This window comes from Podarcis muralis, chromosome 6, assembly GCF_964188315.1.
Source record: "Podarcis muralis chromosome 6, rPodMur119.hap1.1, whole genome shotgun sequence".
In the NCBI taxonomy this organism is placed as follows: Eukaryota; Metazoa; Chordata; class Lepidosauria; order Squamata; family Lacertidae; genus Podarcis; species Podarcis muralis.
Genome location: NC_135660.1, coordinates 80,686,426 through 80,709,864, shown reverse-complemented (window position 1 = coordinate 80,709,864; position 23,439 = coordinate 80,686,426). Strand labels below are relative to the sequence as shown.

General features: G+C 44.6%; 1 protein-coding gene across 1 annotated transcript; it reads right to left on the bottom strand.

The window, feature by feature from the left end:
• Positions 1-1,278: 1,278 nt before the first annotated feature.
• Positions 1,279-8,506, bottom strand: LOC144324871 (transmembrane protein 254-like). Its single transcript, XM_077930613.1, has 4 exons — positions 8,347-8,506; positions 6,518-6,621; positions 3,280-3,339; positions 1,279-2,117 (listed from the first exon to the last, which is right to left on the bottom strand). The coding sequence occupies exons 1-4, from the start codon at positions 8,458-8,460 to the stop codon at positions 2,000-2,002; spliced, it is 396 nt and encodes a 131-aa protein (XP_077786739.1). The 5' UTR covers positions 8,461-8,506; the 3' UTR covers positions 1,279-1,999.
• Between the last annotated feature and the right edge of the window lie 14,933 nt (positions 8,507-23,439).

Genomic DNA, 23,439 nt, shown 5'->3' with positions numbered 1-23,439 from the left:
AAGTGAAAGAGAAGATTGCCAGGGGACCACTAGGGGCGCATTGGAAGATGGCCGACAATACCATCTCTCCGGCCCACACGAGGTAATTAAGAGGCTGTTATGGGAGTAGGCAGCCTCCCTTGTTGCTCCAAGGGAATGTCGAACACTGCCCTTGCCTGCCCAAAATCATCCCCGGACTCGAAAGAAGGGGGTGAGGGCACTAGGCAGAATGCCCTTGTGTGGACTCCGGCTCTCCTGGACGCTGTCTCTGATCGCGCACTAGCTGCAGCAATTTGAAATAAACAATTAGAAAGAAGCAAATGCACATATTTCAAGTGAAGAACGGGAGTGAAGACTGCTAATTGAAGGGACCTCTGTGAAAGAAGAGTGACGGGTTGCATCAACAGGAATATATCATGAAGAAGATACATCAAAGGTTCGGTATGTCAGCAGGACTGGATGGGGGGGGGGAACTTTTTTTCTTTTCTACTATGTGATTAACCAATAACCCCTCCTCAAGTCAGAACTGTCATCTAACTGACCTAAGCAGGATGATTAAAGACTGTGTGGAAATGAATTCTAACCAAAAGTCTGTTTTATGGAGATCGAGTAAAGAACAAGAGCTTTTGAAATGACGCAGCAATAAAAAGAGAGTTGCCATGTTGGCAGGTTCTGTCGAAAGATTGATGACCGGGAGGAGGAATGGATTTGTTTTCATACTGGATTCCTGGCGAACCTCCTCAGTGGTCTGAGAAAGGCGACAGACCTGTGAAGATTAACGACGGTAAGAGTGTCTTTATTTATGGAAGCGATGCTATACGGAAACCGTCTGGATATGGCTCTTGGACGAACGAAAATATCCACACAGGATTACAATTTGTCTTAACCCGCTTGTGGAGACCATCAGAGGTCACAAAGAGAAAGGAAAAATATATGAAAACAGCAAGAAGAGATGTGGAGAACAACAAGAAAGGATTGGATAGAATTGTGAACATTATTTGGACAGATTTGTGAACATTAAAGCAGCAGCAAGAAGATGATTGGATCCGCTTCGGAACTTGAAATATGGGTACCCCCAACAAAAAATTAAAATTTGGCTTTGTAATTTGGAATTTATGTGATTTAATTTGATTGGTCGGTTAATAAAAATTATTTTAAAAAAGAAAGAAAGAGAAGATTGCCACACTTCTGAACACACACAAAATATTTAGGAACACACCCATCCCTCTCGCTGTGAAGCACGTTAAATATAGGAGGTACCCACTTAGGGTTAAACAAGGATCAGACAGACACAGCAACTTGGAGAAAAGAAGGTGAGTTTATTGCTGAGCAATAATGGACCCAGTTGGAATCCTTTCCAAAAGACTGGGACCCAGAAGCATACAAATCCTGAGAATATATACCTGAGCAAATCACAGATCATGAGACAATCATGAGACAGTCACGAACGCCAGCGAAAAATAACCAATTAGCATGCTTCTTGCCATGCTCCTGATCTTACGCAGAGTTCACTCCTAACTTCTGCTTTCCATTGTCTGCACAATGATGCACAATCTGACCTTTTCCCTAGTTCTGACAGAACAGCGAAATAAGACTCAGGGTGGGAATCTCCTGGCGCTACCTCCCCCTTATGCATCTGCTCTGTAGGGAGTTTTTGTGGTTTGGCCCTTCCTGTTTTGTGAACCATTTTAGCCTGTAGTTGAGGGGGGGGGATTTGTACCAGCGGCTTGTGATTCATGGCTTCCCTTTTCCTGTAGGGTGCAGGATGTTACTAGATGAAAGGTCGGTTCTGGACTTGCGGTTCCAAGCAGTTTGCAGTTAGCTTAGGCAAAAAGCTTTTCTTGATTCAAATGGATTATGATATTACTGTAAGCCCTGCTATGTGTGCATATGTGAATATATTGATTACTGATAACTGATTATATGAATAGCATAAGGGTAACGCCCCTTTTCTTGCTTCAGCTGAAAAATATACCCCAAAGCTAGAATGTGTTGGAACCTTCTCTTCTGGCTGAATCCTTCACCAGCTTTTCTTCCGGGGGTTGTAGGTCAACAAAAAGTAGAGAGATCCCATTCCAAAGAAAAATGTTTGAACCAACCACAAACGCTGAGTTGAAGGGTCTGTGATGCCTTTCATCCTGCAGTGAAGAGACAGACAGATAAAGCCTGACATTTCTGCATGTATTACTTAAAATCCAAGTTAAGTAGGTAGATGTCTCTTTTGCCCTCAGCTGCTTGGAGGATGGGCGGAAACTGAAGTTGGGCTGTCATCCACACCCCTGCTCCCTCACCAGAATCCTTCAGGGAACTTTCCAGAGTGGCATGTGATACACCAATGAAGGAAAGATATCAGCAATGCAGTCACTAGTTCCAGATAACCTCCAAACAGGGTTTTGAATCCAAGTGCATATATCTGGGATTAAGAACCATCATACTGTTACTCCTCTACTGGCACTCACACAGACCAGCCTACTTACACAGTCACTGGCTCCTTCTTGTGCTTCTTTTATGTTCTTTTATTTTGCTTACTTCATTTATACATCCCAGAGCAATTAACAATACAAAATCATCAACAATAAAGGCATATATAAACACAATGCAGATAAGGGCCAGGATAAAATTCTGATTAAACGGCTTCTTAGAAGAGGAAGGTCTTTAAGAGGTGCCTAAAAGACAATAGACAGAGTTCTCAGGGGTAGGGGTAGGTGCCACCAAAATTTAAGGTCCAGTTCCCGCATTATACGGAGCAGATCTCCTGATGAGATGGTATCTGCAAGAGGCCCTTTCCTGCAGAATGCAACCATAAGTTGTATATATAAGGTGCAAGACAGCCTTTTAGGTATCCTGGTCCTCAGATGTATAAGGCTTTGTAAACTAGTGCCAGCGCCTTTATTATTATTATTTAAGAAACCTGACAAAAGGATGAGGGTACGTTCACCTGCCACAGCTGGGTTGGGTTCCACTGCACAGCACACCTCATTGGTTCAATGTTGGGAAGCACTGGTTGCTTTTTAAAAAGCAAATTCAACAACAGCTCCGAAGTCGGTCCTTGACAGAATTTACTTTAGACCCAATTCTTGCAGATAGGATGTGAAGATTATTAAAACCTGTGTGTCACTTCCATACCACTTTAGGCAGCAAGAGGGAGTGCTCATGCATTTCCTACAACACCCCGTATCCGTACCCAGGAAACCAGCTCACAAGCCCAGACGCAGCTTTGCCGCGCTATCTGCTGTTTAGGAGAGGGCAGAGGGAGGTGGAGGTAGAAGAGAGACCCAAAATAAAATAAAAATAGCTTACTTGCATAGCTTGAGGGCACATAATGCTTCCCCGACGTGGCCTAACCAGGTAAGTAAACATCTGAAAGGAAGGAAAATAACACCATTTGTAACTGGCGTAAATTAAAGCAAGATAAGGGTTAGCCCAAAACATTTAGGTATTCCCAGGGGGAAAGCCAAACACATTCCCAATCACCAGCTAATTAACAGGGGATACAACCCTGTTATTTCTCATGCAAGCCCTTGTGAAATGGACAGGAGTTCACTGAAGCAACACAAATATGCTTTGTGCAATGCCTGTTCATTTCGGTAAGCATGGCTTGTGCAAGAGAAACACACAACAGGCTCTGCCATAGGTTCTATCTGCCCCTCATGCCACTGCCTCTGAAGGGTACCAAAGATCAGCTTGTCTTATTGTATGGCTCCCTCTCTACTACTTGCATGCTGAATAAAGTTCAGGTGCAGGAATGGGGTTTTCAAAAAGCAGGCAATCATTCTGCCCTGCCCTTTACATTAATGTGCATATTTCTAATAACAAGTTATGCATAGCCTAAACCGGACCAGAAACACTACACAGTCCAAGTGGAGTAAGGCATGTATGGAGCTGCTCTTTAACCCATAGCTGCCAACCGTCCCTTATTTGGCGGGAAACTCCCTTATCCCAGCGCCGTTTCCCGCTGCTGTCCCGGATTAATGATGTCCCTTAAATTTCCCAGGTTTCATGCTTGCCCGGCTCGGGAGGGAAGCAGCGGCTCGGGGTCCTCCGCCTCGAGAGAGCAAGAGAGAGCGCGCGCATGAGCTGCTGCGTCTCCGTCTCTCCTTTTCCCCCCCTCAGGGGCGCGTCGTGAGGAGATGGGTGGCAGCGGGCGGTCAGGCAGCCCCTCTCTTGCGAAACTTCTGCTGCGCTACCAGGGGAAGCCGTAGGTGGCAGCGGCGGGTGAGGAGGCGGCCTGAGGGAGGAGGAAGAGGAGGGGATGGGGAGGGACACAGAAGGGCGGCGCTTCAGCAGCCGCGGCGGCGCCGCAACCACCTCATGCCGAGCTCACGGGCGGCGTGGGTGAGAGTCTCCCTCCCTCCCTCCCTCTTTTTTAAAATAATTTTTATTAACAAACGAATCAAATCACATTAGTTCCAAATTACGAAGCCAAATTTTAAATTTTGTTGGGGGTACCCATGCTTCGAGCTCAGAAAGGGATCCAGTCATCTCTTATTGCTGCTGCCTTGATGTTCACAATTCTGTCAATTTGATGTTCACAGTTCTGTCAGTTCTGCTCTTTGTTGTTCTCCTTTACAAATCATCTCTTCTTGTTGTTATTGTATATTTTTCCTTTCTTTATACCCTCTGAAAGTCTCCACAAGCGAGCTGAAACAATCGTGTTATAGTCCTGTGTGGATTTTCACATTAATCCAAAAATCATATTCAGATAGCAGACGCCATTTCAGCACTTCCATAAAAAACAGTCTTAATGTCTGCTCATTAGCTTTCACAGACTTGTCGCTCCCACATCGATCTTTTCATGGGGTTCTGCCAGTTCAAACACAGAGTCAAGTATGATAACAAAGTCATGGCTTCCTCGCCCTCTTGATCATAAATCCTGCAACAAAGCCTGACTGTCATGGCGAATCTCTTTTTAGAACTGCGTCATTCCAAGAGCCTTCCATTCCTTTCCAGATCTTCCACAAAACAAAGCCTTTGGTTAATAATTCATTTCCACACAGTTCATAATTATCTCACTTGTTATCAATTGTGCAACAGTTCTTCTTGGGGGGGATTGTTAGGTAATCACATAGAGAAAAAAAGAAAAGCCCCCCCCTTTCCGCCCCGTTCTGACATACCAACATCTTTGATGTATCTTCTTGATATATTTCCCTGTTGAATCCAACCCGTCGCTCAGCTTCACAGAGGTCGCTTCAGTTAGCAGTCAGTACTCCCTTTCTTCACTCAAAACATGTGCATTTGCTGCTCTCTAATTGTTTATTTTCAGCTCCTGCAACCAGGTGGCGCGATCAGTGGTAGCGTCCGGGAGAGCGCACTCACACAAGTGCTGTGCGTCTAGTGCCCTCACCCCCTCCTTTTTTGAACTCGGGGGTGAATTATCGGCAACCGCAGATGAGGCAGTGTTTTCCCAATTCCCCTGGGAAAACTCAGGAGGCCAATTACTCCCATATTAGCCTCTTAATTACATCGTGTGAGTCGGAGAGATGGTATTGTCAGCCATCTTCCAATGCGCCCCTAGTGGCCTACCCTCCCTCCCTCCCTCCCTCTCTCTCAGGCAGGGAAGGGCCAATAGAACTCCTCGCCCCAGGACAATGGCAGCCCTTACGGGCTGTTAGCATACCCTCCAACCAGTGCAGCATCTTAATGTAGTGATTTTCCCCTCTGCATCCCTTTCATAACTCATTAACTGCATCCCTTTCATAAATCATTTGTCCATTCATAGTTCAAATTTTTACTACAAGTTTTCTGTCAATCTTACCAATGTATGTAACTCTTTACAACAGCTTTTCAAATAAATTATAAACTTTCCCCATTCTTTATTAAAGAGGTCCTCTTCCTGGTTTCTAATTCTGCCTGTAAGCTTTGCCATCTCGACGTCGTTCATCAGTTTTGTCTGCCACTCTTCTTTGGTGGGAGTTGTAGACCCTTAGGATCATCTAGTCCAACCCCCTGCAAAACACAGTCAGTTGCAGCCAAAGCAGCATGGCTCCATGAGTGCGGGATTTGTGTATAAGCTAAGCCAAAATCCCTTATTTTGGCCGCTGATCCCTTATTTTCGAGGCTGCTGGTCCCTTATTTTCAAATCGGTAAATTGACAGCTATGCTTTAACCCAGGTGACAAAAGTGCTCAGGGGAGATAATTATGGGTTGGAAAACTACCAGAGGAAGAGGAACAAAGGTTAGACAGCCTGTCCCGATCCACTCTTCACACATGTGTCAGACTGGTTTTTACAATTAAAAAGGAAGGGAGAGAAAAGAATGAGGCCCTGGGTCCATTGTTAGAAACTCTACAATTCTATGACTCTATAATCTCCAATACATTGCTTGACTGTAGCTTGCTCTTACATTTCACTTGTCCCTCCCAATATGCAAGGAGAAACACATACATATGGCTGCATATTATATTACTCACCCTCCCACCCACCCCCAAAATCCATATGGCTGCATATTGTATTACTCACCCTCCCACCCACCCCCAAAATCCCCACTGTTGGGTGAGCAGAAGGAATATGAACAGGTAGAAGATGAGAATTCAGCTTACCCGATATCGAGAAGAGTTTTATGGTTTTCCACCAAATATTTAGTGACGGTGCCTAATGGTCCCAGAAGGTCATAGGGGATTGTTGAGGGTGAAAAGACTGCCCACTGAGGTGTGAGGAGGGGGAGGGGAGAAAGAGATACACATTTAAGTAAGCATACAGGAGGTATTGTTTTATTTACTTCAGCTATACCACTTAATATTCCAAATTCCTAAGCGGCATACAGTGGCACCTCTGGTTACGTACTTAATTTGTTCCGGAGGTGCGTTCTTAACCTGAAGCACCACTATAGCTAATGGGGCCTCCCGCTGCTGCTGCTGCTGCTGCAACACCACCGGAGCACAATTTCTGTTCTCATCCTGAAGCAAAGTTCTTAACCCGAGGTAATATTTCTGGGTTCGCGGAGTCTGTAACCTGAGACGTATTTAACCTGAAGCATATGTAACCCGAGGTACCACTGTATATACGTGTCAACATAATCCATCATCCTGCAACATCAGAATTCACAACTTTTGTGTTTATCCCCCAGTATCCATACATAATATATGAAATTCGGGGACATCAATACAATGTGGCACAATCCAGAAATTAGCAGCCATTTGACCAGGGGTAGGCAACCTAAGCCCGTGGGCCAGATGCAGCCCAATCGCCTTCTCAATCTGGCCCACGGATGGTCCGGGAATCAGTGTGTTTTTACATGAGTAGAATGTGTCCTTTTATTTAAAATACATCTCTGGGTTATTTGTGGGGCCTGCCTGGTGTTTTTACATGAGTGGAATGTGTGCTTTTATTTAAAATGCATCTCTGGGTTATTTGTGGGGAATAGGAATTCGTTCATTCCCCCCCCCCCCGCAAAAAAAATATAGTCCAGCCCACCACATGGTCTGAGGGACGGTGGACCAGCCCACGGCTGAAAAAGGTAGCTGACCTCTACATTTTACAAAGCAGGGTGTGGAGGACCCTGAAACACTGGACTTGGGCAAGAAAGCCCACAGCTGATGAGATCTCGGTCTAGATCCCCCTAAAAAAATAAATCACAATTGTCATATAATGTACTTCCAGAATAAACCTCACCAGTACAGTGTGTGCTATGCATTAAAGCAGGCTGTCTTCATGAAATGCACTAAAAGTGCACTACGGCGAAAAACATATTTATACTGGACTCCAATCAGGGATTCAGCTCCCAAAAACCTTTGAGTGGGGGCGGGGGGAGAGACAGAAACAAGAAAAATGGCCTCTATTTCAGAGCAGCAGAAAATAACTCAAGATTCCGGGGTTTTGTTTTTTCCCAACCCATTCGTTTCAGTGGAAGAGTTTAAACACCTGCTGGAGGCGTCTACCCTGTGCCCAGTTGGGGTGGAGTAATGCCCACTGAACTCAAAGGGGCGCCCTTCTGAATACTGTAAATTCTCCCCTGAAATAAATGTGACTTAAAAAAAACACACGCTTGATTTGGGCGGGCTCATCCCTAACATCTTCAAAGCTAAGTACGGTACACAGGGATCCCCTCCAAGCCTTCCCATCTCTGGCTCCCACGGCAAGAGAGACATAGCTCCCCGTGGAGCACGAGGCCGTTAACCTCCAGGTCGCGCGTTCGAGTCTCGTCGGGCGAAATGTTCCGGGTTGGACTATGATCCTAGCTGTCAACGTTTCCCTGTTTAAAAGGGAAATTCCCTTATTCCGAATAGGATTCCTCGCAAGAAAAGGGAAAAGTTGGCAGCTATGACTATGATGCCCGCACGTCCCCCCCCCCCCGTGCCCTTTGGAGCCGTGGCGCCCCGCGCTTCCCCGCACCAGGTGCCCCGGGAGCCTCCAGGGAGGCTGCGCTCACCCCGTGGTAGCTCAGGCCGACCAAGATCGCCACCATTACGAACAGGTTGGAGCGTCGGAAGTAATCGGCGCGGTGCTCGCCCTGGGAGTCCATCGAGCCTGCCACCCTCCTCATCTCTTCGGCGATCGGATCTGTTCTCGCCGCCTCTTGCGAGCAGCCCCAAGCAAGCGCTCCGGGGAGGCGGGGCGACGGCGCCGTATTTGCATTTGGGGAGGAGGAGGGTTGGATTAGGAGGGATACGCGGGGCTCACTGCCGCGGGCTCCGCGCTGCTGCCTGCTGCTTTCTTCCTCTCGGGCAACCGCGAGCGCGAGTCCTTGTGGCAAACTGCTGGCGGCAATTCGCACAATTTAGGAGTCGGAAGAGGTCCCCAAGGGTCATCTAGTCCAACCCCGCCTGCAGTGCAGGAATCCCGCCGAAAGCCATCCCTGCGTGGGCTCGACTTCTGGTTAACAGAGCACTGACCCATTGTGCCACAATTCAGCACAGTGGCAAGCGAGACAAAAGGGGGGGATCGTAGAATCGTACAATTGCAAGGGACCCTGAGGATCATCTAGCCCCCCCACCTGCAGAGCAGGGAGCGTGGAGCTTGGACCCAGGACCCTCAGATTAAGAGTCCCATGCGCTACCAGCTGACCTGCCCGTGGTGGTACAGTAGTGCCATGCGCACCTCATTCACACCAAATCACCAGCCACTCATTCGCCTTTCTGGAGTTTGCACACTCACTGAGTCCCCATCCCTAATGTGCTGATTGTCTGCTCTTCTTGCCTTTTCCAGTGCCCAGTGCTTGACCGCTCTTGCTGTTGGCTATTTTGCAGATTAGTTGCGCTGCAGAAGGCGTGCTGGGGAGACCACACATTTCAAGAAACGCAAAAGTGACTTTTGCTAGGTTTTAATAACAAAAACAAAAACTCCTTTTACACTAAATTACAATATATCAATAATCATGACCCATCCATCAGGGTATTGAGAGAGCTACGTGTTTAATTAACATAACAGCTTAACATAACAGCTTAATAAACATTAACAGCACCTGCTAAACTGCTTCACAGCTCTAAAACTAGGTCATGTTATTTGCTCTGGCCCTTAAAGACACACATCTTGTGAAACAATAATGAACCTTATATTTAAAGAAACCATTCAACACTTGCATCTGGTTTGCCTTCCTTCTCTTCCTTCTCAAAAAATGGGCCAGGTTTTGTGTGTCAAAAGGTTGGTTTTGCTGGACAGGTTGGATCAACAAGTGTTTCCCCCCCCCTCTTTTTATTTTCCTGTCTGCAAATTGTTAATGAATGGAAGCCTCTGATTGGCCATGGTTCCAGGAGGGAGAGTTTAAAAGGAGAGGTTTTGGAGAGACAGTTTGATGAGAGGGTTTGTAAGCAATTTTGGCCTGCAAGTACTCTGGGGGAAGAGTTTCAGCTCCAGAAGATTTATATCTGTTGTAGATACAACAGAGAGAGAGTCTAGCTTGCTTATATTTGGAATCAAACCAAGGTGCACCGAACCTGGGTTGATCTCGGTTAACCAGGTGAGTCGGCATCGTAAAGAAGCTAGTTAAATCTAGAGAGAGGTGGGAGAACCACTCCAATATCCTATTTGGTTCAGACAACTCCGCCACTGAAACAATAAAGGGTTTGGAGATATTCCTCTGGAAGAATTCTGCGTATTTTGGGGCCTGTTTCATAGACCATTTAATGCTTCTTACTTGAGCTGCGGCATTTAAACCACCTACATGAATTGGGTGTGAACCGCTAACCGGGTGCCAGTCAAGCATTAGCTTGGCCGCTAGAGGTAGGTGGTCACTGGATTGTATATTGTCTACTTTAAAATAAAATAAGTTTGAGAATAGGTCTTCTGAAACTAGAAGGTAGTCTAGGACACTATTTGATGTTGTGCCCAAATGAGTGAATTCTCCTGGCACGTCTGGAGGGCAATTGCCATTCAAAATGTTCAAATTCATACGAATGGCCAATTGATAAAGAAGGACTCCCGCCTCATTCACTCTGATGTCCTTAGATCTTCTTGATGTAAAAGAGATTAAATCAGATTTTGGGTAGGGGGGAGGTACCCACCACTTGGCCTTGATTATCCCATCCCAATTGGCAGCTGTACGTGCATTAAAGTCACCACCCATTATCGATGGAATATTAGGATACATAACATAGCATGCCAATAAATGATCTTCCAGAGAATCCCATCTATAATGGAGGTCCGATATAAGACCACCTGGAGGAAGATAAACATTGGTGATTAATAGGGAGAATTTTTCGCTTGAAATCAGACCTGTAAAGGCAAAAGGAGGAAAAGTCTGAACTAGCGAGAGTTTAGCGTTCATTTTAAGCGATATGGCGATTGCAAGACCACCTCTGGACCGGCCACCTTTTTGGGAGGGACTAGCTGGAAGTGATATCAGTTCAAAGCCATTTATATCTATTTTATCTTCTTCCCATGTTTCTTGCAAAAGGATTATCTGAAAAGAGTTTATATAGAACAAAAATTCGGGATCTAATCTTTTCCTTTTCCAGCCAGCAATATTCTAACTTAGGACTGCTAGCTGGGGACTTCTGTGTTGTTCTTTTAACAGTCAAAGCGAAGGAGGGGCAGACTCTCTGGAAGAGACAGAAGATGTAACAAAAAAATCAGTTATTTTACATTGGGAAGATGGTAACTGTGAGGAGCCCTCCAAATTAAAATTTTTAACAATTTGGTTTGACTGTTGGAACACCGAGGATGATCTACTAGAAGTAGATCCCTGAACAGAAAGTCTCTTCATTTCGAAATTCTTTGTACAACTTGACAGAGAAATACCCAGAGAGGGAGAAATTAAGTCCGTCGGAGGAAACCCTCTAGAAGATTTATCATCAGGCATTAGGATGATTTTATTGATGCGTCCCATCGGGTCTTCAATCGTTTCCGACGACGGGTCCCGAAGTGTAACATTCACATTTTCCTTTAAAGAAGGTAGTTGAGGGGACATCACGGGGGCGGTAATTGCGGAAGACTCTCTCAGGGGCATCACTTGTGGACTACTTCTATATCTGGTCGAAACTGGAGAAGATTCTAGCTCTGGCATAGATGAGTGAGTTAAGGAGGAATTTGAGTCAGGCAGGGAAATCAGAGTTTCGTCCTTAGGTGTGTTGGTCGATGGATGTAGATGAAGGTTAAGTGAGGATGGCAGAGCCTGGTCGTCTCGTGGAATAGCACTGGGGGCAGAAACAACTTGAAGATTTGAGTCTTGCAGGATGGTTTTTGTTTTCAAAGTGGGGCTCAGCTGAAGAAGGTCGACCACTTCTGTCCGGTGAACCCAAGTGGGGTTGTTTGAAGCATCGTTAGTATCTTCCCCTCTGTGTTGGACTTGCAAAAGCTGTGATTTAAGCGTGTCAAATCTTTGCATCATCACCGACTGTTCTTTCGGAGGGAGGGCTCTGAACGAATCAATAAGTTCCCTTTCATCAAGGGCAGTCTGCAGGTTTCCGTCCTCATATATGGCTGTTTGAGAGGGTATCGAGATTGGTCGAGAATGGCACGCTGCAGAATCATCGCAGTGGGGCCTGACAGTATTTTGAAGTAAGGCAGAGTCTCTTGTCCTAATGTCCTCACCGCCAGGGCACCTATTTAGAAGGGGTTTGATCTTGCTATCTGCAAAAACCCTCGTTGCTACGATATCGGCCATGGACAAAAGCGTTTTCCGCCTAACAATAATAGATGGTATCTTTTCAGAGTGGAACGCAAGTATCACCTTCAAGAAGTTGGTCTGTCGGAACAGGGGCATCACCGCATATAGGTCAATCTGGTGTTTCTTAATTTTTAAAAGTTTGCTTAAACAGTCTTTAGCCCCTTCTAGCGATGACCATCTTCCTATTTCCGACCTGACAGAAAGGCAACTTTTCTTGGGTTGCAGAGTTAATATCTGATTATTCAATTGGGAATTTAAGATATATTTAATTTTAGTCCTTTCTTTTATCTGAATTGGGGTGAGGCAATAGTATAAAGAGTGAATGGGAGAAAGAGTTGGTTCTGGAAAAAACAACTTCCACTCTGAGCGTATTGTGAAGGACAGAGTGTGGAAGAAATAATTTTAAAACATCCCGAGCCAGTGTGGTGTAGTGGTTAAGAGTGGTAGACTCGTAATCTGGGGAACTGGGTTCGCTTCCCCGCTCCTCCACATGCAGCTGCTGGGTGACCTTGGGCTAATCACACTTCTCTGAAGTCTCTCAGCCCCACTCACCTCACAGAGTGTTTGTTGTGGGGGAGGAAGGGAAAGGAGAATGTTAGCTGCTTTGAGACTCCTTCGGGTAGTGATAAAGCGGGATATCAAATCCAAACTCTTCTTCTTTGTGTTCAAATCAAGTCTATTAGATGTCAAAAAGCTGACAGAAAGAGGAAACAATGGAATTGTATGTTGAGTTTCCAATAAAGAAATTATGTCCTTGGTTACGACTCCCACATTCCTGAATATGTTCCCCGCACATGATTTGGAATCCACATGTTGCCACATCCACAAGTGCGACTAGGGGTGCAGGTGAGAAGAGAAGTGGGCATTCAAAATGACCGCTGCCTTATCCACAAAATCGGCAAGGCCTCCCTCATTTATGATGGCACAGCAATAATTAATTACTCTAATTCACCATATTTTTTGCTGCACAGCTATGCACTAAGTTTGGATTGATAAAACCCTTTCCCTTCCGAGCTCTTAGCTGTTCTTATCTCTATAGAAGCTTCTCTGAGAAGTGAGAGAGGATTGTGGGGTTTTTTGCTAAAGAGATTACATTTATTGCAGGAATTGGATGCTTTAGTTGAGATTCTTGAATTGCAGGGGAATGGCCTAGATGACCTTCAGGGTCCCTTCCAACTTTGCAATTCTATGATTCTTTTTACTCCATAGATATAATCTAATCAAAATGTACATTATAAAAACAATTATTTACTTATATAACATGGTGTTAGGGATAATCAGCTATAGGTTGGTATGGTTTAAAGTGAGCCACAGAAAAAGCTTTCAAGACCGGGTATTGAATGTACACTATTATTTTATCAATTAATGCATAGCCTTTCACATAACTCTCTAGTCCCAATAGCTTCATATGGATTTTAAATAACACTGGAGACATATCGTGCCCTGCAGCACCCCACAGCTGAAGAGACAGAGGGTTGAGAAACACTCATCCAATTCTGTCTTCTGGAATTGCCCATTATCTCAAGACCGGAACCAGTGCAGATTTATGCTCCCAGGACCCATCTTCTGTAGACAGACCAGGAGGATGCCATGGCTGATGGTATCAAAAGCCAATGTGAGAGACTGCCAAAGCCGCAGTGTTGCACCTCATCACTTTCCCAACAAAGCTCATCTAACAGGACAGCCAAGGCAAATTTAGTCCAAATTTAGTAGCCCCCTCTTGGCCTCACTGATGTGGTCCAATGAGTTTTCGCAGCATCAGACTGGGCTAACTCAGCAGCACATTGCAGCCAGCACACAACTGTGTGCTCCAGACAAGCTATTAAAAGAAGAAACTTTATTCAAAACATTGAAGTCATATATTAAAAGGCATTAAAAGAGGGAGCTTGTAAAATATGTACAGGATAGCAAGGAAGAAGTTGGGAAGTTGGGATGCTAATCTGGAACTTGACTTAAAGAGAAAAACTGAGAGTCCGAAGCACTTCCATCAACATTCTGCATTTGTACAGGATTTGTAGCTGAATAATTCCCCGTTGCAGACCAGGGAGTATAACTGCTTGATGCCATGAAGAACTTCCCAGCTGATGGTGGAGGCTGCCTCACCATCTCCGCACCGTAATATGGAACTGGGCAGTTGCTTGCCTGGGAAGTCTCATAAAGCCCAGTTCCACAAAAAGCAGCTTCCTGATAATAAGCAGGGTTCAATTCCAGGGAGCTCTGCTGTTGCGGGGCACACTCTCCTGCTTGCGTGTTGTTTAGAGGTGGCTGCCACAACCCTGCTCCTTTATAGCTTTCAGCATAATGAAAGTTCTGTGGCTGGTAATGTTGTTGCATGTGAATATTTTGGCTGTTTCCTGGACTGCTTCTTGGACGGGTTCTCTCACTGTGGCTATAAGGAGCTGTAGCATGGTTCCCACTCCTTATCCTGGAACCTATCCTCTTTGGTGTTCTGGCCCTTCTGTTTTGAAACCAGATCTGAACAGAAGAAAGGAGAGAACCAAATGCCCATTATTTCCAAACAGGTAGGTCATAATTTCACTTTCAGGTACAACAACCAAGCAAAGATTAGTGTATGACAGTGGGAGAAGCTACATTAACTTGTTTTGTGTTGTGTGAAAGGCATATAGGCATTATGTTCTGTGAATATAAAAGACATTGTTACCATTACTATGTCTTTTTGATCCAACAGAGAGAAATACATTTAATAAATTATGCTTATTCCTCTGGGGTTTCTCTTTAGTTCTCTGCAGCATTTGTCTACTCTCTTCAGCTCTGCATTCAAATATCCCATGTTCATAATCTCCAGTTACTGTTAATCATAAAGCTTCTAAGTTGGAATGACTAAATACTGCTATTTGGCTGTATTTTGTTCTACTGCAGTATCAGAAAAAGCACCTTTAAAAGCTGCACAAGTGTACAGTTCCACAAGACTCGCTTTATGGAAGTATAACCTGTGGATGTGAGCTTCATATGTAAGAAATTGTCAAGTGTTTGTTAATGCCAAGTGGATGTTTGCATACAAGACTTAACATCTCTGTGTGCATTTGTGCTGGAAGGGAACACTTCATGCCTGGCAATTGTTTTAAAAATTCAATAAACAGTAACAGTAATTTAAAATGGCTCACTCAGAAGACCTACTCATCTGTTGTGCCCTGTTTGGGGTCTTCTGCCTCAGCCTCCCAAGTGTCCTGGGGGTAATAGACTAGGCAGGGAAGGGTTTATATATATATATTTGTAAATGCCAATTTCTTTGTAGGAGAGAACTAAGTACTTGCTCAACTTTTGCCAGAAAAAGCAATGCAGCTTAACTGATTTTAGTCTCCGCAGTGCAAGCTGCTTATGGCTGCAGTCCTCGGCACATTACCTTGGGAGTTAGTGTTAACTGGATCAGGCTGCAAAGGCAGCCTATAAAACCGGATTTAATGTACTTTTCGCACTAAGCCCATCCATTGCAGAAATTAGATTTCTAAGCTGGGTCTAATGAGTTAAACTCAGAATCTGCATTAAATGAATGTGTGCTGTGCATAAATGTACTGGGAAGGAAAAACAAAAAAAATTCCTTCCAGTAGCACCTTAAAGACCAACTAAGTTAGTTCTTGGTATGAGCTTTCGTGTGCATGCACACTTCTTCAGATTCTGAAGAAGTGTGCATGCACACGAAAGCTCATACCAAGAACTAACTTAGTTGGTCTTTAAGGTGCTACTGGAAGGAATTTTTTTTGTTTTGACTATGGCAGACCAACACGGCTACCCATCTGTAACTGGGAAGGAAAAGGAAGCCTTAATCAGGAACCATGATTTCTGAACAAGTATAGGCACAATTTCTTCCTAAATTTGAAAAGGAGGGAGCACAACTCACCCACCCTTTACAAAAAGCCTTTACATCCACGATACCCCCCCCCCAAAAAAAAACCAAGAAAGAGGAAGTTAGCTCTTGAACAAGGCGCCTTTCGCGATAAGCTGAGATGCACCCGGGTGAACTAAGGCCTGCGACTACGCAAGGATTATTCTGAGCGTTTCAAATGGTTCCAGTATGTGCGGTTTAGGGAAGTCTTGGAAGCCCCCACCATCCCGATTCTTACGTGCACACGATCTTCTTCAACTCCGATGCACCTCGCCAGCGCCTCCCTAGTCTCGTATCCGGGGTACCGGTTCTCTTCAAACTCCTTCTTTAAAAGCTCGATTTGGGCAGGGGTGAAAACGGTCCTTTTTCTTCTATCTCCTCCGACTTTGGGGTAGCTTCCTCCTGGGAAAAGACAAAGAGGCAAATCTGAAGGAAGCGCTAGGCTTAAACTGAAGCGACGCTTGCCGATCTTCCTCCCGACATGGAAAGCTCAGGGCTTAATAATCATTTTTTTAAAAGTTTCTCTTACCTTCCTTGTTGGTTGCCATCATGAAAAAACTCCCTGAGGTTCGTTCTCTCTGCAGGGGATTCGGTCTGGGCATTTATCTCCGTTGGGCGACCCCACCCTTACTTCTCAACCAATACGAGGTTTCCCGGTTGCGGAATGCCCTCCCAGTCAGCTGCCCCGTCTTCACCATTTTTGCGTTTCACCCTTACTTCTCAACCAATAGAAACAGTTACATTCTCTTTCAAAAAATCAGTTGCTTTGCCAAAGTGGCTCAAACCCCTCCCTCCGTCGACACCCCTTTGGCAATTGACTCTTCATCTGAATGGAAGAGGAGAGAGAGAGAGAGAGAGAGAGAGAGAGAGAGAGAGAGAGAGAGAGAGAGAGAGAGAGAGAGAGAGAGATATCTTTCGGGCGCCTGCTACACCTTTTCTTTGCCAAGCCACACCTGCATTGTACAAAAATGACACTTGCGAGGTCCAACCAAAGAACCCCCCCCCACACACTTTAGCACACACTTCGTATCTTAAACGGGTACTCTCCTTTTTAAAAAGGTTTTGTTGTTGTTCTAAAAAGAAGCAAGTGTAAATTATTTCATATCGACAAAGAAGCTGGGAACAACTTAATCCCAATACCCCTCATTTCAGCCTCTGCCGTCTAAATAAATTAGTACATCGCCTTGGATGGAGGCTCTGGCAACTGCCAGCGAATGCGAATAATACATAAGAGCGGCGGCAACCGAAGAAAGAAATCTAAGCTATGTAAGCAAGCTATATTTTATTAACATATGATTAAAATTGCATTCATTTTTCGCTAGTTTTGAAGACTTAGCTTACGTTCTTTTAAAAACGGTGCATTGGATATTCAAGGTCACCCACCATCTTAGAAGAGGAGTTCCTTGCACCAAGAATGCCTTTTCCAAGCTGGTACCTGCAAGTTAGGATTCGTATGTTAATCTTTTATAAACCCAAATAAATAAATAAGACGACAGTGCCGTTGTAGTTGGTTTAATTTGCTTTAATTCAGTCTGGACGGCCAGCCCATTTAAAGAGGTTCCCCGGTTGCGGAATGCTCTCTCTAGTGAGCTGCCCCGTCTAATTAGGACGTTTAATTAGGAATTTGAAAATATTCCTGTTTGTTCAGGCATTTGGTGGCTGCTGAATAATGATCCTGACAACCCCGAGATCCGCGGGCAGAAGAATAGTTGAAAAAACAAACCAACAAACCTCCTATAATTACTTTTAGGATTCTTCCTAACTGAAATTGCTTTTAGGTGTTTGCAATTGTTATTTTTTTTAATGTTCGAAATGTTTTAGAATGTTTTTGCTTTGTTTTTGTTTTTAAATTGTGTACTGTTTCTGTTTGCCGATGTGGGCTCCGAAGGGCGGCGTATAAATTCACTAAATAAAAACCATAAGAACATAGAATTGGGTTTATTTGTAGGAGGACGAGGAAAGGAAAACAAGCAAGCATAGTTGAGGTATCAAATACATAGCTGCGTTTCAACCTGTTACTAGCTCGTTTATACATTATGTCCCTTTCTTCCTCCTAGGTTCAAAGATCACAATGTTTCACCGCATAAATTATAATTTGACAGATTTCAAAGCAGAATGTACCACAAGTAACTTCCTAATATGAAGAGTAGCAATGCCAATTTGATATTAGCGCTTTGCTGATGGTTGTTTTAATGAACATTTAAACTTCATGGCTACTGAAACACACGGACCAGGAGGTCAAGTTTCTGTTCGGAAATACGTGTTGAATTAACACTGGGAGGACGCCTTAGGGGACAGTTTCAATAGGCTGACCTTTGCTGTAACTCGTGGGGTGTTTTCTATTGGGGATTTTGGGCAGGAAACCGAGAGCAACCTAACCCCCAACCTCTGAGCTGCGACAGACTTGCATTGCAGGGCTGTTGTGTCAGTCCCACAAACCCACGGAGAAGGGATTGCATTGGGATTGCATTCCGTTTCAGATACGAAGTGTGTGCAACCTTGTAAAGGGGGGGGGCGTGTTCTTTGGTTGGACCGCAAGTGTGATTTTTGTACGATGCAGGTGTGGGACACGCCCCTTTATTCAGTTGTGGCGTAGTTACTTGCACTGGCTTGGCAAAGAAAAATGTGTAGCAGGCTCTCGCTCTCTCTCGCTCTCGCTCTCTCTCTCTCTCCTCACCTCTGAATTCTCTTCAGTTGCCTGCATTGAATAATGCTCCAAGTCGAAACGGGCCAACAGCGAAATGTTAAGCATATCAACGCCGGTTTTTAAAATGTATTTTATTGCTTTTTCACATGCAGTGAATACAATTTAAAATGCAATAAACGACCTCAGCTAGTCTGTCGTTTCTTGGAATCAACAGCAGTTTAAGGTTGGAACCACTGCTTAAAACCCAGGGCTAAGGACGAAATCACAGGCTAAAGTAGGTCAAAGTCAATTGGTTATTACTGGCGGCCGAAGAGTCAATTGCCAAAGGGATGGCCAGGGAGGGAGGGAGGGGATTGACTCACTTTAGCAAAACAACTGCAAGAAAAGGTTTATTTAGCAGTCTCTCCTGCGTAATGATGCCCTCTCTTCACCACCACTCAACTCTTTCCCTCTTTCAGAGAGATGGATGTGGGGAAATAAATCCCGCACCTTCCACTCACAGAGACATCACTTTCATGTTTTTGTATGTGTCAGGTGAAGACATTTAGATTTAGTTTCAGCTTTGGATCTTGTTCTTATTGCAGATTTTATCCTCCAACCTTAGCTTTTTGATCTCAATTGGGAGTTGTTTTAATCTTGCCTTTTATCTATTGTATTACATTTATCTATCTCTCTAAAGCTGTTCTAGCATATAGATTCTGTCATTTTGCCTATGTTATAGCTTGGAATCAGGGGCAGATCTCCTACGAAACCAATGAATTTTAAGATTCTGGGCGCCAAATCCCAGAACATAAGTAAATGAAATGGTAGGGATTGAGAGGGACGTATTTCTGACTATATGGATCCGTCTTGATATATAATAATTAAAAATCATGATCAAACAAAGATAAAAGAGAACCAAAAACATCTTTTGCAACTTATATGGATGGCATCACAGAGAGTATAAAACACCCAAGCTTCAATAAAGAATTAACCAAGTTGGTGAACCAAAAGGTCTTCACTAGATGATTTAGAGAAGATAAAGAAGGCACCAGGAAAGACTCACGGAGGAGGCTGTTCCATAGCTGGGGTGCTACTGCCAATAAAGCTCGCTCTCCCTGATCGACACCCACTTCATCTCATTTCCGTTTCAAGTATTAAAATTATTATATTACTCAAATAAGTCCAATTTGACTGTGGGCAATGTGCTATGCCTGCAGATATCAGAAAAACTGGAGTTGTGTCTTGACATTTCCTTCAAAAGCTCAATGTATATTTTAAAAGAGCAAGCTTCAGATAACCATCTAAGCTCTTTAAATACCCATAACGGTTCCATGCATTAAGATTGCCTAAATATTTTTTTCACCATAATTTATTTTACCAGAAATCATACTTCAATGTGGGTGCTCTTTGGAACGATCTGTAATCAATCAATCAATCAATTAATTAATTAATTAATTAATTAAATTAATTAATATGTGTGAGTGTGTTAATCTCCAGGTTGTTAGACAGCAACTTTGTGGTTTCTGAAGCCCATTGTGAGTAGGTTGTTTTTCAGAAAGTGTAGCCTTGTTGAAGAAAAGTATAGTGGAAATTTGATTAAACAAAAGAGTGCTGGAACAGAGACATAGCAGACACACCATTCTTGGAAGGGCTTTATGGTCCAGCTGCAGTTTTCAAACAAATGCCCACCAACAGTCAGCATTTGGACAGCAGACTAAGCAGGCATTCAGGTCACCTAAATACGGTGAGAAGTATTATATTTCTATTTAAATTACAGTAATTGTTTTTAAGTTGCCTTTGGCCATTTGTTTATTTCATTAAATGTATACACCACTTGATTGTAAAACAAAAAACTGCAACGTGGTTTACTAACAGATAAAATAATAAAATTGAGGGGGGTGGGAATCAACCATACTTCCAAATATAAGGATGAATATTACCTTAAATTAGCACAGACCCATTGAATGATATCTGTGTCCTCGTTTTCCACAGTGCTGTGGTGGTCACCATTTACTCTTCCTCCAATGAGTTCTGGGAGGCACCTACTGGGCTATCACTCTAGAAACCCTTTCTCTCACCTAAGGGAATCTATCAGACGCTGGTAGATGGTTTGCTGCTAGGCATGTGCAGAGTGCTCACCCCTCATCATTTTGCAACCGCCCAGGGAATGCTAGTGTGAGGCCCCTCAGGGCTTTCCTTATGGAGGAGGGAGAGAAAAACCAGCCGAATTCCCAGGGGCAGGTTCAGAAAAGGAGGCAAAGATGAAAAGGGGGCACAGGCTTCAGGGGGAAATCCTCCCTGGGTTGCATTTGCCTGAGCTGAAGTCCCAGCCACCTTGGCCAGACTTACTCCTGGAGGGGGGTCAGCAGGGCCGGCCCAAGACATTTGGTCCCCTGAGACGAGTCCCAAAACTCCCCCCCCCCCCCAGGGAAGAATGGAGATTGTTGGGGGATCAGGATCAAATGGCGAAGAAAGGCGGGAAGAGACCAGTGGCGCCTCCTCTTTGCCCCGAGGCTGCTGTAGAGGCAGATTTGGAGTGGGGTAGAAGTGGAAGTGAGGAAGATCCAGCTCCCAAGCAGAGGCGGATTTAGGGCAGCCCAGCCGGTCCCCCCCCCCCCGCGCTTAATTCCCCCCCCCCCATGCTAATGCGCTTATCTCGCCTCACGGGAGGGTCCCCTCTGCGGGGTGGGGTGAGGGGGCCATTGTGTGAAGAGGGAGCGAAGAGGAGACCATGGGGAGGGGGGAGAAGCGGGGAGACCAGGGAGAAGGAGGAGGAGGGCGGCCAAGGTGACGCCGCAGGGGAAGCCTTGGCTAAAAGCCGCGAAGGCAGGACAGGCGGGGCGCATGCGCGGGAAACGGCGCGCGGCGCCAACCTGGATTCTATGCAGCGAGGCGAGAGGGAGTGGGGGATGGGCGGCCGTTGGGACCAGAAAGAGGAGCGGGAAGGACACCCCCCCCCCGTTGCCCCAGCAAGACGTTCGTTATAGCGCTGATGCTGAGGGAAAGTAATAAGGGAAGACAATGGCGAGAGGGAAGCCCTTCAGAGTTATCTCGTAGCCGCTCCCCAGGCGCCACCACAGGGCGCGGCTATCTTCCCTCCGGCATATACAGTGGTACCTCTAGTTCACAGACAACCCTCCCATAAAGCTTCATTGAAGGCAGTAGAGCACAAACCTTGGGGGGGGGGGTTAAGAGCAAGAAAATAAAATAAAGTGTTCAAAATATCCCCCCACAAAGTTTTAATAGATGTATGTGCCTTAGCCTGCAACATGGGCATTTATAAGTTAAACTTATACGTCTTTAAAGCTTTGGAGAGCAACTTTACACACTCATGGTAGGAAAATCAATTCAACCTTATATCCCCGTCTCAAAGTTCTGTGTTTTAAAAAATGGAAGACTCATGAATGGAAACCAAACTTATTAACACAGAAAAGTGTTACTAAATTGATTTATACCAGGATCAACAAATATACTTTTGCATACAAAGAAAATATAGCGACTTCCCCCCACATTTATTGCCACCTACTCTAGCCTCAGATACAGAGACTTAAAAAGACAAGAAAAGAGGCAGAGATCCATTGGTGTATTAAAATGTGTCTCAGGAATATTCAGCCATTAGAAGACCTGACCTTTTATCTCTAGAACCACATGTACTGCACAACTGACTTTTTTCTATGGGAAAATTAAGCCCATGTTTATATGCTTGCACACAGGAAAGTGAATGTTTCAGTAAATGGAAAATTAACTCAAGACTCCAGACAAGCTAGTAAAGGAACAAACTTTATTCAAAACATCAAAGTCATACATTAAAAGGCATTAAAAGAGGGAGCTTGGAAAATATGTACAGGATAGCAAGGAAGGAGTTGGGATGCTAATCTGGAAATTGACTTAAAGCGAAAAACTGAGAGTCCGAAGCACTTCCATCAACATTCTGCATTTGTCCAGGATTTGTAGCTGAATAATTCCCCGTTGCAGACCAGGGAGTGTAAGTGCTTGATGCCATGAAGAAGTTATCAGATGATGGTGGAGGCTGCCTCACCATCTCCGCACCGGAATATGGAACTGGGCAGTTGCTCGCCTGGGAAGTCTCATAAAGCCCAGTTCCACAAAAAGCAGCTTGCTGATAATAAGCAGGGTTCAATTCCAGGGAGCTCTGCTGTTGCGGGGCACACTCTCCTGCTTGCGTGTTGTTGAGAGGTGGCTGCCACAACCCTGCTCCTCTATAGCTTTCAGCATAATGAAAGTTCTGTGGCTGGTAATGTTGTTGCGTGTGAATATTTTGGAGGTTTCCTGGGCTGCTTCTCGGGCTGCTGTCCAGGGTGCTTCTTGGACAGGTTCTCTCACTGGGGGTATAAGGAGCTGCAGCATGGTTCCCGATCCTTATCCTGGAACCAATGCTCTTTGGTGTTCTGGCCCTTCTGTTTTGAAACCAGATCTGAACAGAAGAAAGGAGAGAACCAAATGCCCATTATTTCCAAACAGGTAGGTCATAATTTCACTTTCAGGTACAACAACCAAGCAAAGATTAGTGTATGACAGTGGGAGAACCTACGTTAACTTGTTTTGTGTTGTGTGAAGGGCATATAAGCATTATGTTCTGTGAATATAGAAGACATTGTTACCATGAATATGTCTTTTTGATCCAACAGAGAGAATTGCATTTAATAAATTATGCTTATTCCTCTGGGGTTTCTCTTTAGTTCTCTGCAGCATTTTTCTACTATCTTCAGCTCCACATTCATATATCCCATGCACATAATCTCGAGTTACTGTTAATTAAAAAGCTTTTACATCCACGATAAACCTTCCCCCCCAAAAAAAACACACCAAGAAGGAGGAAGTTAGCTCTTGAACAAGGCGCCTTTCGCGATAAGCTGAGAGGCACCCGGGTGAACTGAACCTTCGACTACGCAAGGATTATTCTGAGCGTTTTCAATGATTATTC

Bases quoted from the DNA above. Each gene is read 5' to 3' on its own strand.
- LOC144324871 (XM_077930613.1), bottom strand. From the start codon at position 8,460: ATGAGGAGGGTGGCAGGCTCGATGGACTCCCAGGGCGAGCACCGCGCC. The intron at 6,622-8,346 runs GTGAGCGCAGCC...CTCACACCTCAG, and splicing joins TCGGCCTGAGCTACCACGGG to TGGGCAGTCTTTTCACCCTC. The intron at 2,118-3,279 runs GTAAGCTATTTT...TCTTCACTGCAG, and splicing joins TGTGCCCTCAAGCTATGCAA to GATGAAAGGCATCACAGACC.